Here is a 15166-nt window from a genome sequence, read left to right on the forward strand (position 1 = left end):
TGAGTCAAATCCAACTAGTGGTCTATCGTCAATGCTGTGTTCTGATTGGATGAGATACTACTAGGCTATAAGTTATATCCTACTAGTATCGAAAAATGCGACTAGTTTGATTTGACTGAAACAATTAGGCCTCTCGACCTCATGGGCTATTGACTCACAGCCCATTCGTGCTTGAGGACTAATAAGCCTGAAGCGAGATGACGTTTTACCCCCGACTCTATACCATAATAGTTTTTAAAATTGTTTCATATTAAAATTTTTGATTCCTTAGAGAATACAGGAACAATAGTCATAATTAAAGAACAAAAGCAGTGTGAAAAGGATTATGGTCTAGAGACGGGGGTAAAACGTCATCTCGCTTCAGGCTTATTGCACTAAATAAGTGGCCTATTTCTGACTCATAGCCCATTCGTGCTCAAGGACTAATTGCTAAATATGATAAAATATTTTTATTGACTATTTGAGGTACTGTAAATTGTGAATTTATAGAAAGTGATTTCATTGTTGTTGAACATTTAAGGATTTTATTTCTATCCAAACTATTTTGTAAATACTTTATTTGTATTATGTTTTATTCATTCAATTAGCTGGATTTTCGCCCATCACTTGTTATCATTTCAAACATTTTTAGAGATTAAAGCAACCCTTTAGTAGCGTCTAAAGCTTTACCTTTATATTTTATCAATAAATCAGTTTTATAGTCTTGAAATGTTGTTTCGTTATTAAATGGCCATTCTGAACTCGAATGGTTTTCATTCATGGCTTCGGTTTAACAAGCCCATTACGAATATATTGTTTACCGCGATACTTAGGAAAAATAAAAGAATACTCGAGTATTTTAGATACACAACAGTTGTTTTTCCAAGTGGAAGATATCTGATATGTGCTTCTCTCGTGCTCTACAGCTTCTGGCGTGTTTATATCACAGTACAGACCCTATAGGGGTGTCCTCCCAAAGAAAAAGAAACTGCTTGCCATCTTGATTTTAACTGATTATTTCTTTGGCTAATTTTCATTGCTTCGTGCAGGGAGGAGGGACTGTGAGATTCTGTTCATGGTAATTAATGAGGTTTTGTTACTAAAGTGTAATGCATGAATGGTATGATTCAGATAAATGAATTGAATAGAGCCCAAGAGACGCTAAATCATGGGGCCATGAAAACCATAAACAATGACCTAATAATATATCATCTGCCTTCCAGAAAAATTAACCTTGACAGCAGGAGATACGAGAAAAATAGGACGGTTTGGTTATACGTACGTTAATGTACGATTATACCCTGTTCCAGAGTAGAGTCGCTGAAAACCATACCCTGTTTGGCGGCACGTATCCGTATAGCGAATATAGGGGAGTACCCTCCTCCCCCCCCCCCCCCCCCCCGGGATTTTAGACGCTTTCATAGGAGTTGCTGTTAAATTATCTTACATACAATTAAAAATATGTTTCATGCCCTTCGGATTTGTTGCATTCCACATTGATTATGACAAATATCCCAACACTACTACAAATTCATAATTAATACAAATTTACAAATAAACATAAGTAGCTCTCTTTCCAGTTGGATGAAGTTACTTTAGCGTGTAAGGATACGCCAGAAAAAAATTCAAGATCAGAAAATACTATCTGTAACCTAACCTTTTAAGCATTTTTTATTCAGGAAATGATCATAAAAGTGATAATGAATAGCGTGGTAAGATGCTACTTCGGTCACGTGTCTGTACTGGAGAACAATTTTTTCGTTTTTATTTTAACTTGGTGATTCTTTTTAGCTACTTGTAAAGAACTGAATGAAACGGTGTGTGACCAGTGTGATACAAATGCCGCTTTATTACGATTTCTCGAAACAGGTTGTAGAAAGTGTTTGCTCTCCAGTAAATTTCACCCATGGGAATCAAAATATTCATTCATTTGCTCTCAGTGAATTAATCAGCATGTGATTACTGAGCTGCAAAGGACCCATTAGCTTGTTACGCCACCTCCTTGAGAGCCGAGCGCAAGAGGGAGGGGGGGCAGTGAGAATGTTAACTATAAAGTAAGAGTTAAAAAGACTGAGAGAAGTGGAGCTGCCTCACTGATTCAAGACGACTTGATTGGACCACCAACAACTTGGTGTCACGATAGCTCTTGATCATAGAAGAAAACAAGAATATTCTCTTGAAGAAAATTTAAATAATGAAAACTTGTAATATGACAGAAAATACTTTATTTGGCATTTATAGTATTCCTTTCCATTTCACAACACTGAATATTTACCCACATTAAATATCTTTGTATATTTTGATAATTCATTTGGTAACAATTGAGCATCTTATGGTCCTTATTGGGTGGTCAGTCAGTGCAAATGAGGCTGAAATCGTGGTGTACTTTACCATGACTAGAAAATTGCGTTCATTCATTCTTTGGAAACCATTTGAAAGTTGTTAAACGATGGAAGCCAATTCAGTGTCACGTATTGATTTTTTCGGAATCTTTTTCAAAAGTGCCACAATAGCAATTCCGTAGTCATGGTATTTTACATTTGTCTACGCATAAAATCCGCTTTAAGGCATGAGTGACCAGCACAACATGAACTATGAATATCTTTTTTGCGCATCGCTTTATCCAAGACAGTAAACACGTCTGGGGCCCTCAAATTAAATGGCATTGAGTTGAAAATAATTCAGTTTCACTAGTTTTTTCTATGATCGTTTTGTGATTCTCACAAATATTATTCTTAATTCAGAACTGAACTCGGCGGGATTTTATGGCGCTTTTAGATAAGTATTAATTATAATAATTATAAAACTACTATTGGTTGAAAACCATTAATCCTTACACAAAGATTCTATATCCCTTGAGAACCAATGCGCGCGAAACGTTATCTCTTATGAATTATTCTTATTATTCAATTATTTAAGATAAACATTATTTCTAGAACAAACTCTTCAAGACATACCGCTAAAAGTAAAAGCCGCGTTGCTTGATTTTAATCAATATTTTCTGAACTTCCAAATATATTTTTGACTAATCTACACCTCACTGTACAAAATATACTTTATAAGTACGTTTTTTTCGACGATTGAATGGTACTGAAATTAGTAGATTTTGGAAAGCTCAAAATATCAGTGGCGCAAAAATGGAGGTATTTTTTTACATAAAGGAATGACCGACAGCTTGCCTTTGATTTAATATTCTTTTTACGAACGATGCTTGGAAGAATATTAATTAAAGAAATCTAAACAAAGCATTCTAAAAAAATATACGATATTCGATGCACAATACTGAACATTTAAAAGCCTTAACTGACCTCGTACGTAAATAGCATGAGTTTAAGAGTAAGTATAATTGAGTGATTTGAAATATTAGAGATTATCTTTTATTCAATTAAATTTTCAGTTATTGAATATTTAAATATTTAATTTAGCTTTCGAGATGAACGTATTATATGGGAACGAAAATATTGATAACTTGAAAGAAAAATAATTAGTTTTTTTAAGTTACTGTTGAATCCCAAGGATAGATAGTTTCAATAAACCCGACAAACCTATCTTCAAGGGTACATATATATGGATAAAAGGTGATGGTACGCATGATAAACTTAGATGTTTTTGAAGCGAAAATTTTGTTACGTCACTCATAACCTGGACTCAATGCCCTGGAATAAATGGCATAAAAAGTGTGAGAAATGGAAAACGACGAAAGACGAAAAGTTTAATTTTATCTTGTCGAACAAAAAGCGGAAATTATCGCGCGTGCCATCACCTTGATTTTGACTCTTGCAAACTTCTCAGTCTAATTCTTCTTTTTTTTTTTTTTTTTTTGTCTTACTACTGGTGAGAGTTTAGTCCCTTTTTCCTGTCCAAAACAGTTTGACTTGCTTTTTGTATTCAAGTCTTTCATTTCCTTCATCGTTGACGGGTGTATAGCCTGAGAGGTTCATCCAGATAGTTTTCTTGGCGTTGAGTATAGGTGCAAACAACAGGAAAGCGAAAAAGAGCAGCAACATCACCAACGAAAAATACCTGAAAAAATGCATCTCACTGTAGGACTTGATCAAGACTCCCCCGATGATCTGGCCAAGACCTCTGCCTAACCCATAGTACAGGCCGTGTAGAATACCCTGTAAAGTTGCACCTATTCTTGGCGGGGTACCAACATAGGACGCTAGGCTACTCCATACTAGTGCCTCACAGAAGCCACCGAACAACTCAATTGGTAGAACCAGCCACGCGCTAGGGATGATCGAGAAGTAGAAGAATCTGATGGAATACGCAACTAACCCAATAGCTATCATTCGTACCTGTCCGAATCTTTTGATCAGGTATATCGACGCATAGTACAGTGTCAGGTTGGAAAGACACTGCACTCCAACCAGGGCACTGAACAGTGACGCAGTGGCACCGAGTTCAAGCAGGTGGATCCCTAGAAATGCTTCTGCCGTTCCGAAAGCGATGCCGAGAATCAACGCAAAAACGGCGAACACAATGTATTCCAAACAGGTAAAAACTTCTAAGCTCTTGAACAATGTACATCGCTCGCCAATATGCTTGTCGGAGTCGTTAAACTTGAACCTTGTAGCGACCAATAAGGATATGGTCATGAGCGCGGCATAGACATAGAAGAATGGCCTGTAGATGTCAAAGACTTTATTGGGGCATATATCAGTCTGTTCACTGTACTGATGTGCCACTATACTCCCAGTAATAAATGCCGTTATCCCCCATCCTATCTCTCCCCATAGTCTCTGCTCGCCATAGTCATTCGGGTTATTTCCTAAGTTCTGTAGGGTAGCCACATCAGACAGGGTATTTGAAGTAGATCCAAGTAGTTCCCCGGCGATAGTGATGGTCAATACAACAACGAAAACTACTTTAGCCTTTTCGTACGTCCTTGGGTCGAGTTTCCTGTACACATCGAAGATCCAGTTTTCTTTCCACAACTCAGTATTCCCGCGTTCCTTGATCTCGAGGTGCTCGTGAGCTTTCTCTTCCTGCTTGTGTTTAAGGATGGCATGTTTGAGGACATTTTCTTGTTTGGTCGTATGGTTTCCGTGGATATTTATCTGCGTTTCATTTACCGTAAGATTAAGTTTCTTGTTGACTTCACTTAAGCAAGACATATCGACCGGAGGTACGACAGTAACCACAAGTGATGATACGATATACGAGAATAAAGCGACTACGAGAACAGCACGAACCTTGCTATACTTATCAGCAATTGTACCGAGGATTGGAGCACTGAAAAACAGGCAAAACGGTCGTATTCCTATAACAATTCCTACTAAATGAGCAGGCAGCTGGAGAGAATGTTTGAAGTATAACGCCAGGTACGGCTGTAGGGAACCAATCGCCGCAAAATAAAAGAAATAAAATATTTTATATACGACCAACGAACGGTCTATATCGACTCCTGGCTTAAGATGGTGTAACCAAGATTCCTTACTTGGTTTTTGAATCGTTCTCTTGCCTCTAGTGAGTGAATCATCTTCGGCGTTAAACAGTTCACCGTAGTTCGGCGTATCTTCGACTTCGAGGGGTTCGCGCTCCGTCATTTCATTCAAACCAGGTTATTTATCCCGCCGTTTAGAATTCTTCTACTAATACCATGACTATTGTACAAATGTTTGCTTTGATCTCGGTTGAAAAATTTAAAAAAGCCAGTCCATGTCTCAAACGTAGCGGCTATGTCGTGTTGTAAGAAGGAAAACTTTCCGAGCCAGTGCTTTTAGGCAGATGTGTTTTGCTTTAAAATAAAAAATTTGCATCGAGGAAATGAACCGTCAACCCCTGACGATCCTTAAATTCTATTGGACTAAAACAGACCCTAATCAGTATCACTCAGCAACATGATTGACAGCTTTCGTGACATTATCATTGTATAACATTCGGCATGGAAGTGATAATCTCATTTAGACATTTGTATAAAAATATGAACAAAATGAATATTGTAAGAATCCAAGGGAATTTAAAAAAAGGCAATTGTTCTTTTTAATCTCACCGTCGAAAGACTTTCCTACGAATATTTCTGTGGATTGAAAATTTAGCCAAATGTTTAGCAAATACATTAGAATCAAAATGTGTGAAAAATGAGGATCTTGAGCAAATAAAAGCCATTTCCAATGAGAATGAAATCAATAGCTCTCATTGTCAGGTGTTTTTAAGCCCTTATTTGCATTAAGAGTTTCATATCATATGAGAAATCATTTATATCTGAATAATTTGAATTAATTTAATGGTCCAATTAAAATAAAATGACTTAAGAATAAGATAATCTAAATATTGAGGGATTGTTTTCCTATTCTTTTCTCAATTAACAAAGTAGCACTGAACGAAAGGACTTGATGTGAAAACAATTGAAAGGCTAAAATATTTTCCAACTTATTCCAAGCGTCATTTGACGCGCTTCGCTTACAGAATCATCAATGAATGCCAGACGAAAACACGATTATCATAAAATGTTTGATAACAATGGTCAGTCAAGCGCTATACCGCGTTATTTTGGTCGATCATCACAATTCAGGGTCAGCCAGGTGACTTAAAATTACCGATCAACGCGGATGAAACTGTCCTTCGACGAGCTGTACTATCTATTTGCACTGCTTGGCGATATAGCTTTCGCGGTAAAACTGTTAGCTTTTGATGTATGTAGTGACATCATCGTATAATCGAAATTTTTGAATAAAAAAAGCAGTCTGAAATACGAAATCATTTGAAGGTTTTGTAGGTCTTAGAATCGCCTGAGGACATCAGTGAAATGTGCTTTTGGGGGTTGGTATAAGATATGGTTGCATAGAGACCATAAGTTACAGCAAGCAAGACGAAGACAAGTACGAGGGAGTCATACGGGGATCTTCTGTTATCCCAATATACATGTGTAAAAAATACGATTTCTCTGATAATTTTGACTCAAAAATTATCAATATGTTCACTGGAATCACGAGTTCTAAATTAGAGCATAGCCGGTCTGTACTAATTGTGTTAATGAACACTTGAAAATGCTAAAATTCGGTTTATAAACAGAATTATGCCTGGAATTTTAAATGAACATGGTTGAGCGTATATCTATAACAATATATTAGGATTATCTGACGTTGCAGCTATGTCAAACAACACTCTTCTGGTGAAATCCAGGATTTGCTGATATCGTTTGGAATTATTTTGCTCATATAATTTGAACGTTACTATTTAAGTAGTACCTTCAAATTATATGATTTTGACATAGGCGATTAAGTCTCAATTATTTTGCTATATCTTCAATTATAAGTCAAAGGAAATTTAAGTCTCTTTATGTGGATGGACATAGGACGTTGGCATGGTGGCTTCAATTTACTAACACTACCGAAATCCTTCGCCAAGGAAGGATACCCCCTTCGTGATGGAGATAAGATTTGGAAATATAAGAGATTTTAGTATAGTCCCTGTAAATCGCGAATCTCCTTTCTTAGTCGAATTTTTATTTTCTCATGAGAATAGTAAGACAATTGGTGTTAATTAACTGAACAAAAGAAAGTGTGCAAGGGAGTCTGGAAGTGGTAGTAAATGACACCATAATGCAAGTGTCCTATTCTTTAAGCTATAGAATAAAATCGAAATTCATGTTCGTTACTAACGAATCTTACATCGAATCATTATATTGTAATTTATGCCTTGTCTGATAGCCATGGTTTTAGTGCTTATCAAAGTAGTTATAAATCAAATTGAATTACTGAGACAAGATCCATGCAACCGTTGCTTGATATTACTGATGGACAAAGACTATCCCTAAACTCTAGGCCCCGGTTTTACGAAGGGTCAATAGTGCTATCTATAAACGGATAAATCGTTATCCAGTAGATAAGTCGATGCTGTTATCGACAAATTTATCCACTGGATAAGATTTATCCGTCGGATAGCGCTATCCACCCTTCGTACAACCCGACCCCAACCATCTCTATCTTTTTGTTTTTAGAAAGAAAAGAAATTTGTTAGGTCTCCCTTCATTCGAGGTTTATTTCTCCTAGTTTTCCAGTTTTATTCTCTCCGCAAAATGTCTAATTCCACTGAATTTGATAATGGAAGCTACTCGCTATTAAGTGCTACCCCCGTAAAGCAAGGATGGTTGTCCCTCACACAACTATAAATTTGATTCTTTCCTTTTAAAAAATAAGCTTACGTCAGTAAGAGCTGACGAGGAATGAATGATTTTGTACTTAAATTTCTTCATCAATGCCACCCACGCATGCCTGGTTACGTTTCCTCCATATATTGCTTTCATTCTTTCCTGGTTTTTATAGTGATAATCGGTTTCTGATTGCTCTTCCCCCGCTAATAATACGTCACTTGGTTCTTGCAATGCTATTTTCACTGGAGAACATCATATAAGAGAAAGATAGTCAGTAATAAAAGGTGCGGTAACTGGAAAAACATTGGACAAGATAATGTGTGGATTTGCTGTGTTATTAAAATGTGCTTGTTTTTCCTTCCCTCGTTCTCTTATTTATTTTTTGAACAAGAGACTAAACATATACAAAGAATACTGGTTTCAATGATCCACGTATAGACTCCTTTTCAATCGGCTCAAGGGAAAGGAATTAGTTTGTTTTGACCCAAGATTGAGAATGGATTTGTGAAAGGGCCTTATATTGTCAGGATTTGCGTATGAAAAACAAACAGCTGTTCTGTTCTCACATGGTTTTATTTCTTTTTCACCCGCCCGCACAACCTCAAACATATGGCCATCTAGATATGATTCTAGAAAAACTGTCAGATAAGACCATTAGCATCGGTACACAAAACACTAGGCATTTACTGCGTTTTTCATGAACATGCGAACTCTGTGTCTCCGAGTTGCAAGCTACCGCCAGTCAAAAATATAAAAGGTACCGACTGTTTAGGTTTGATTGCAAGAGGTCTATTAAACTTGTAATATTCGATTCAATCCCTGATACGCTTGCGCACAGATCACATTGCTCTGCAATCTCGTACACAGAGCCTGTGTTTATTCTGGCGTGCGCGGCGAAGAACGAGGGCTCTGGCATAATCCATATTTTGAGACCAGGATTTCTTGGATCCGGTATAAGAATTTTAAGTTTGATCGGAAACATTTACATTGAATATATTTCACTTCGGAAAATTGCGCATGCGCCAAAAAATGAATCGTGCCAGAGTCCTCGTTCTTCGCCGCGGGCCAGACGAAACGCAGGCTCTGGGTACGGGATTGGTTGCTCTGTAGAGTAGCGATATCCCTGTTCAAATCTCGACGGAACGGACTAGGTACGAGAGAGCACTTTTTCCACAGGAAGACCTTGTAAGACTTTTTAAAGTCTTACAAGTGTTTAAAAACACTACTGTTGAACCAGGGAGGGTCGATGTTCGGCAATTGAGAAAATGCATTGCATGTAATCGTAACATATGACAGTCGTGATGGATTTTAAAAATCAAACAAGCTGAAGTGGAGTAAGCATGAGACCCTCCATCTCTAGCTGAGTGTATTCAATTCAATACTATTCATCAGGACATTGGTTTTCACCCATTTTTCGATGAATAGTATTGAATTACAAGTTTTAAAAACGTTTTTTTTTTTAATTACGTTTTAAATTTTGAAAAACTTGGGCCTTAAAATATACTGACGTTTTGCTCTAAGCTCTGTGAGAGAACGCGTTGTCTGAATAGAACTAAGATATATTTGTTCTCTGATTTGTGATGATTTAACAAGAGAGCGTCCACGAAACCCATCTTAGTCAAAAGCGTAAGTTATGATAGCTTTTAGAAAATTTAGAAAATGTTGGGAAGCCAGTTGGTTCGACTAATTTGCTCCAATAAGTTTTCCCCTGTAAACGTAACGAAAAAAGAAAGAAAAAATTTAAAGTGGCTGACTACTTTGGTAAATAATAAGCAGAAAATTGAAAATTCAAACTTATCGTAAAATTAAAATATTAAAACTTGGAATTCCTAAGACTGGGTTTTCTTTGAGTATACACGCTTTGCAAAACGAAAATGTAAACGAGGAGCCTGGACACGAGTTTGCACGAAAGCGAGGTCGGTCAGCCCTCGTTTGTTTACAGCAAGAGCTCGAAGCACTGTGTTCTTGTAATATTTCGCCAGCATTTTTGCTTATTTTTTTGTGGTTTTCAATGCCTTCGCACTGCTGTGTGCCTGAGTGCACTTTCAAGGGCCACCGGGATGCAGAAGGAAATAAAATTTCTTTCTTCAACTTTCCAAAGGATGCAATTTTACGTAAGAAATGGATTCACTTGATACGAAGAGTCCCAGGAAAGGATTTTCAACTGACTAGTCGCACTAAAGTCTGTTCAAGACATTTTAAAACCACGGACATGAAGAAATCGCTTAATGGAATTGTTAAACTAAAGCCAGGAAGCATTCCATCAAAATTTGCGTGGTCTGTTCAGTCTCCACGAAAGAGAAAGTCGCCAACTAATCGTCAAACACCTCCACATCCCTCAACAGCCATCGAACCAGATCTAGAAGCTTCGACTAGAGAGTCTGTGGATCATATTTGTGAGCCCACAGTAGAAGAATTGCTTATTGAAGCCAAAATAGACAAAGAAAAATTAGAAAAGCAATTATCGGACATCCAAAGTCAGTTTATCGAACTTCAAATCGAAAATCGCCGACTGCTAGAAACCAACAAGAAGATAATGGCTGAACTCCAGTCAGAGCGTGGTGATGCTCTGGAGACTGTGTTTTACCGTGAAGCTGAGAAAGAGGAACTGGAAAAGAAATGCCAGCTGCTCGAGAACAAGTTAAGTGATGCAGAAACCAAGCTTTTTAAGCTAGATAATTTCAAGTCAGATGAAAACATAGCTTTTTATACAGGTTTACCTAACTATAAGACATTCTTGTCAATATTTAAGTTTTTGAACACTGGAGACAAAGGGGAAAATGTGAGGTATTACTCAACTAAGAACAAGGATGCTACTGCTGACTTCTATGAAAACCAGGAAGATGAAGAGGAGGATGAGTTATCTGAAAACACTACGAAAACAAAATCTGGCAGACCGAGAAAACTGACAGTCATTGATGAATTTTTCCTTGCACTATGTAGACTGAGAAGGGGATTTGCTGAGCTGCATTTAGCTCACCTTTTTGGAGTCTCCCAGTCAACAGTCAGTAGATTGTTTGGAACATATATAAATTATATGTATTTAAAGTTTGCACAAATTAATATTTGGCCATCCAGGGAAATTGTAAATAAACAAATGCCAGAAATCTTTAAGGAGAAGTACCCTAAGACAAGGGTCATCATTGACTGTACTGAAATCCGTTGTCAAATGCCAAGTGGACTGCTGCTTAACTCTGAACTATTTAGCTCTTACAAGAATCATGTTACCTTCAAAGCTCTGATTGGTATTGCGCCAAATGGTGCCATCACGTTCATCAGTCAACTTTACACAGGAAGCATATCAGATCGAGAGATTGTTACAAGAAGTGGGCTTTTGGATTTAAAGTTTGATGATGGAGATTCAGTGATGGCAGATAAGGGTTTCACTATTGGTGATATTCTTCCCTTAGGAGTGACCATTAACTACCCCCCATTTCTTGGAGAAGAGGCTCAAATGTCAAAGGAAGATGTAATTGAAACCCAGCAAATTGCTAGTGTGCGCATCCATATAGAGAGGGCAATTAACTTGATCAAGAACTACCACATTTGGGATGGCGAAGTACCACTGAGTTTAATAGGACTGGTTAATCAAATGTGGACTGTGTGTGCATTCCTGTGTAATGCCCGTAATCCTCTTATTTCAGTCTAGTAGACTGTGTTTCATAATCAAGAAAGAGTAGGGTATAGTTTATACATCAAATTTCCAATGTAGACATATGTGCCAAATGCATCACAAACTGATGATAGGTTGTCTTCTTTGGTGGTAATTACACTTGATATATGATATATATTATATTATAATATATTATTATAATTGATATTTGATGTATAAACTACTGTAGGCCTAAAGTGTAATAACATTGATTATAATACAAAAATATTTTAGCCAATAGTGTCATTCACAATATGTGTGAAATAGATATCACTTTAAATGTACTGATCTGGTAGGTAATCAACACAAAATCATGAGATAACTATTCACTTTTGCCAATGACACCAGTGAGTGTACCAATGTCAAGTAAACTAGTCTTTCATTTTATTTAGCTAAATAGAAATGATGACGATAATAACTACTAATTGTGATACTTTATTAAAGTCCAGATGCAAAAAGAAACAAACAAATTACTATTATAAACTTACAATGAAATATTGTAATTATGAGGTATTGATACTTATTGTATCCCATGCAAGTTCATAGAACACAAAACAGTCATGCTATTACAGTTGTATATTGTTGGGATTACAGCATCCTAGTTTCTTTCATTCCTTTGCATTTCCTTTCATTTCTTTGGCCCCCATTTGGGCTATTCTTCAAGTATCATAATTTGAACAGTAAATTAAACTTGAAGTAAAACTAATTCATAATTGGAGTAATAAACCATTGACAATATGAAAGCCCTTGAAATGTTAAATTGATTTTAAATATTTGAACAATACTGAAATGTCCAATTACAGTCCTAATCATTTCTTAATTTGCAAAATTCTTCAGCTGCTGTTTTAATAAACTTGTTAAAAAAGTACCCTGTCATTTTGTCTTTAACTGTGTCCCAGAACTGATCATTGAATGGGATTCTTTGAATGCTCATTCCTACATTAGTATATATGACAAAGTCACACCACTTCACCTTGCTTACTCCCATTTGTCCTTGCACCTGGTAATGATATTCATGGTTCTCCTTGAGCCTTGGCTTCCCATCAACTTCCTCACAACAGAAAGTTTTGTCTGAACATGCCTCCAGGGGAGTCACATGGAATTTTGTGTGGGGGCACTTGATCTCTACTAAACCATGCTGATCTCCACAAGTTACTTCAATTACTTTGCCTTCCGGAGAAGCCCCAAGATAAGGTGCATCCATATCTACAACTAGGCCTGATTTGAATAACACCACAGGTCTTCTAATTGAGTACATATATCTTTGATATTGCCTTAAAGCAATAGGCTCATATCTTTTACCATGTTCAAGGTAATATGAATGAATTGGGGTGGGATTGATCAAACTGTTTACAAGTGACTCATGATTTCTTTGTCTAATGTAGATTTTCTTGAAATTAGATGCAGTAAATCTAAATCTTCGCTCATTTTTCCATTCATTTGATGTGGATTGGCTACGAGTTTTTTTCTCAATGTCATTTAATTTATCTGCATCAACCAAGAGGTAAGTAAGTAAGTTGACTTCCTTTTGTTCAAGGTGGTCTGGTAATTTGTATGGCTCAGTTGGGTTAAATGGGAATTTAGGGTATTCTGTAGGAAGATCTCTCATATCTTCATGTATAATGGTTGGTATGGATTCCAAATCACAAAACACTTTAAAATTTGACTCTGTGAATTGAAGTTGGTAGCTTGCAATGGAACCAGAGGGACTTTTGCCAAATTTTGTTTCTTTCAATTCAGGGGTTGCAGTTGTATCCAGGATTTGAGCTAAAGGCATGTTAGGGTTAATGGCCATCAGGTCAGCTTTTAAATTCTTTTCGTCTTTCAACTGAGATTTTAGGTTACCTCGGGCCTCATATAAAAGACATTTCAACCCTGGTCTATTTGCTGTGGAATCATCTAATTTGGGTTTCTTAACCATGACTTCCATGATTGGCTTTGGTGTTATCTTATCACCTCGTCCCGTTTTGTGCCATACTTGAAGATTGGAGGTGCAGGCAACATGAGGATTCACATCATCCTCTGAGTCCAGATCCTTAATATCATTGCATGCATATAATGAAAATTTACAAAGCTTAAGCATCAGAGCTAAAACATGATTACAAATTCCCACTTTGCCAGCTACACAAGTGCAACATGCTTCTATGACTTCAGCGGTTATAAGATCAAGAGCTATTTTCAATTTGTGTGGAGGTTCATTTTTTCTAAAGCTATGATGACATAGCGATTTAAAATAAAAGTACCCATTGTCGCTTGCAGCCTTTATCTCTTTCAGATACTCGTCCGCCAAAAACGTTTTCGCTTTTGTAAGCCCAGTTGGAAGAGAATGCCCTTTACTTTGAGGATCGATAATTTTGCCAGATTTTGTAATATGTGCATCCATTTCTGCACGGTTAAAAGGTGGCATCCGCTTTAAACTAGATGACCAACCATCATCTGGAAACTTGGCTTTCTTAGGGCTGTGTTGAGATGGAGTTTGAATCGAATTCAACTTGTTCTGTCTTTGTTTACGTTTCGTATACACTTTGTTTTCGTCCGGATCTACAATATTTTTGTCTTTTCCTGCTTTGATGTACTCTTCCACCCTTAAAAATAAATGGAGGGTTTTTATATTAAGTCTTATATCAAATGAAAAGTGTCATTTCATGTAAAAGTCGACAGCGGCCGCCTATCGAACACAACTATAGGTGAGATATCTCACTTTCAATCGAATTGAGTCAAACGAGTCAAATTAACTCCAGATATTTCTTAAATTTTCAATTTGAATTCAATATTTATTTAGATCTGTTATGTCATTCACGATTTGTCTATTTTCTTTCTTTCGCTGCCAATAATACAAGCTTGTTTCAATTAAACGTAGGTTGAGTTGTTGTTGTCTTACCGTTTGACAAGCTGGGCTTTCGTCTTCAGACCTTTAGCGGGATCTCCTCTACATTTTAGCCAGAATTTGAGTTCCTCTACTTTCAGATTAGCTGGAGCTCTTCCACCAAGTGACGATCCGGGGATATCTGTTTCTAAAAGCTTTGGATTGTTTGAATCAGAGCTCATTTTATATCAAAACGCGAGCTTCCTTCCAGGGAAAAGCCGCCGCAGTCCCAAACAAGGGCTGACCGACCTCGCTTTCGTGCAAACTCGTTTCCAGGCTCCTCGTTTACATTTTCGTTTTGCAAAGCGTGTATATATCCGCGATGATCTGTGGTGTCGGTGGAAATGGCGCTTTAACACGAACCTTTTCGATTCTTAGTCAGTTATTTCTGACAACGCATTTTTTCGGTTGCCGTTTTCAATATCGTGACATTTATTAACATATCATCGTATTGTTTAGTATGTCCACCTATTTTTTTCCAGTTGGTTTAGCAATTTTTTCCCGAGGTGTGAATAGCATTCATTTCAATGCCTTTGCTAAGCTTGCTCCGGCTAGCTTCAGTAGCTAG

The 15166-nt window shown here is 37.0% G+C and overlaps 3 protein-coding genes across 3 annotated transcripts; 1 reads left to right on the top strand and 2 right to left on the bottom strand.

The window, feature by feature from the left end:
* Window positions 1-2189: 2189 nt before the first annotated feature.
* On the bottom strand, window positions 2190-5717 carry LOC116299815 (major facilitator superfamily domain-containing protein 6-like). The gene has a single exon (XM_031708524.2). The coding sequence runs from the start codon at window positions 5529-5531 to the stop codon at window positions 3822-3824; it is 1710 nt and encodes a 569-aa protein (XP_031564384.2). The 5' UTR covers window positions 5532-5717; the 3' UTR covers window positions 2190-3821.
* A 4280-nt stretch (window positions 5718-9997) lies between these two features.
* Window positions 9998-12600, top strand: LOC116299557 (uncharacterized). The gene has a single exon (XM_031708232.2). The coding sequence runs from the start codon at window positions 10092-10094 to the stop codon at window positions 11727-11729; it is 1638 nt and encodes a 545-aa protein (XP_031564092.2). The 5' UTR covers window positions 9998-10091; the 3' UTR covers window positions 11730-12600.
* On the bottom strand, window positions 12538-14881 carry LOC116299556 (uncharacterized). The gene is made up of 2 exons (XM_089036736.1): window positions 14614-14881; window positions 12538-14317 (listed from the first exon to the last, which is right to left on the bottom strand). Exons 1-2 carry the CDS (start codon window positions 14778-14780, stop codon window positions 12538-12540), a joined length of 1947 nt encoding a protein of 648 aa, XP_088892862.1. The 5' UTR covers window positions 14781-14881.
* Between the last annotated feature and the right edge of the window lie 285 nt (window positions 14882-15166).

The sequence above is a fragment of the Actinia tenebrosa genome, unplaced genomic scaffold (genome assembly GCF_029948245.1).
Source record: "Actinia tenebrosa isolate PJP-AT-01 unplaced genomic scaffold, QUT_ActTen_1.0 PGA_scaffold4__44_contigs__length_22323623, whole genome shotgun sequence".
NCBI classification, from domain to species: Eukaryota; Metazoa; Cnidaria; class Anthozoa; order Actiniaria; family Actiniidae; genus Actinia; species Actinia tenebrosa.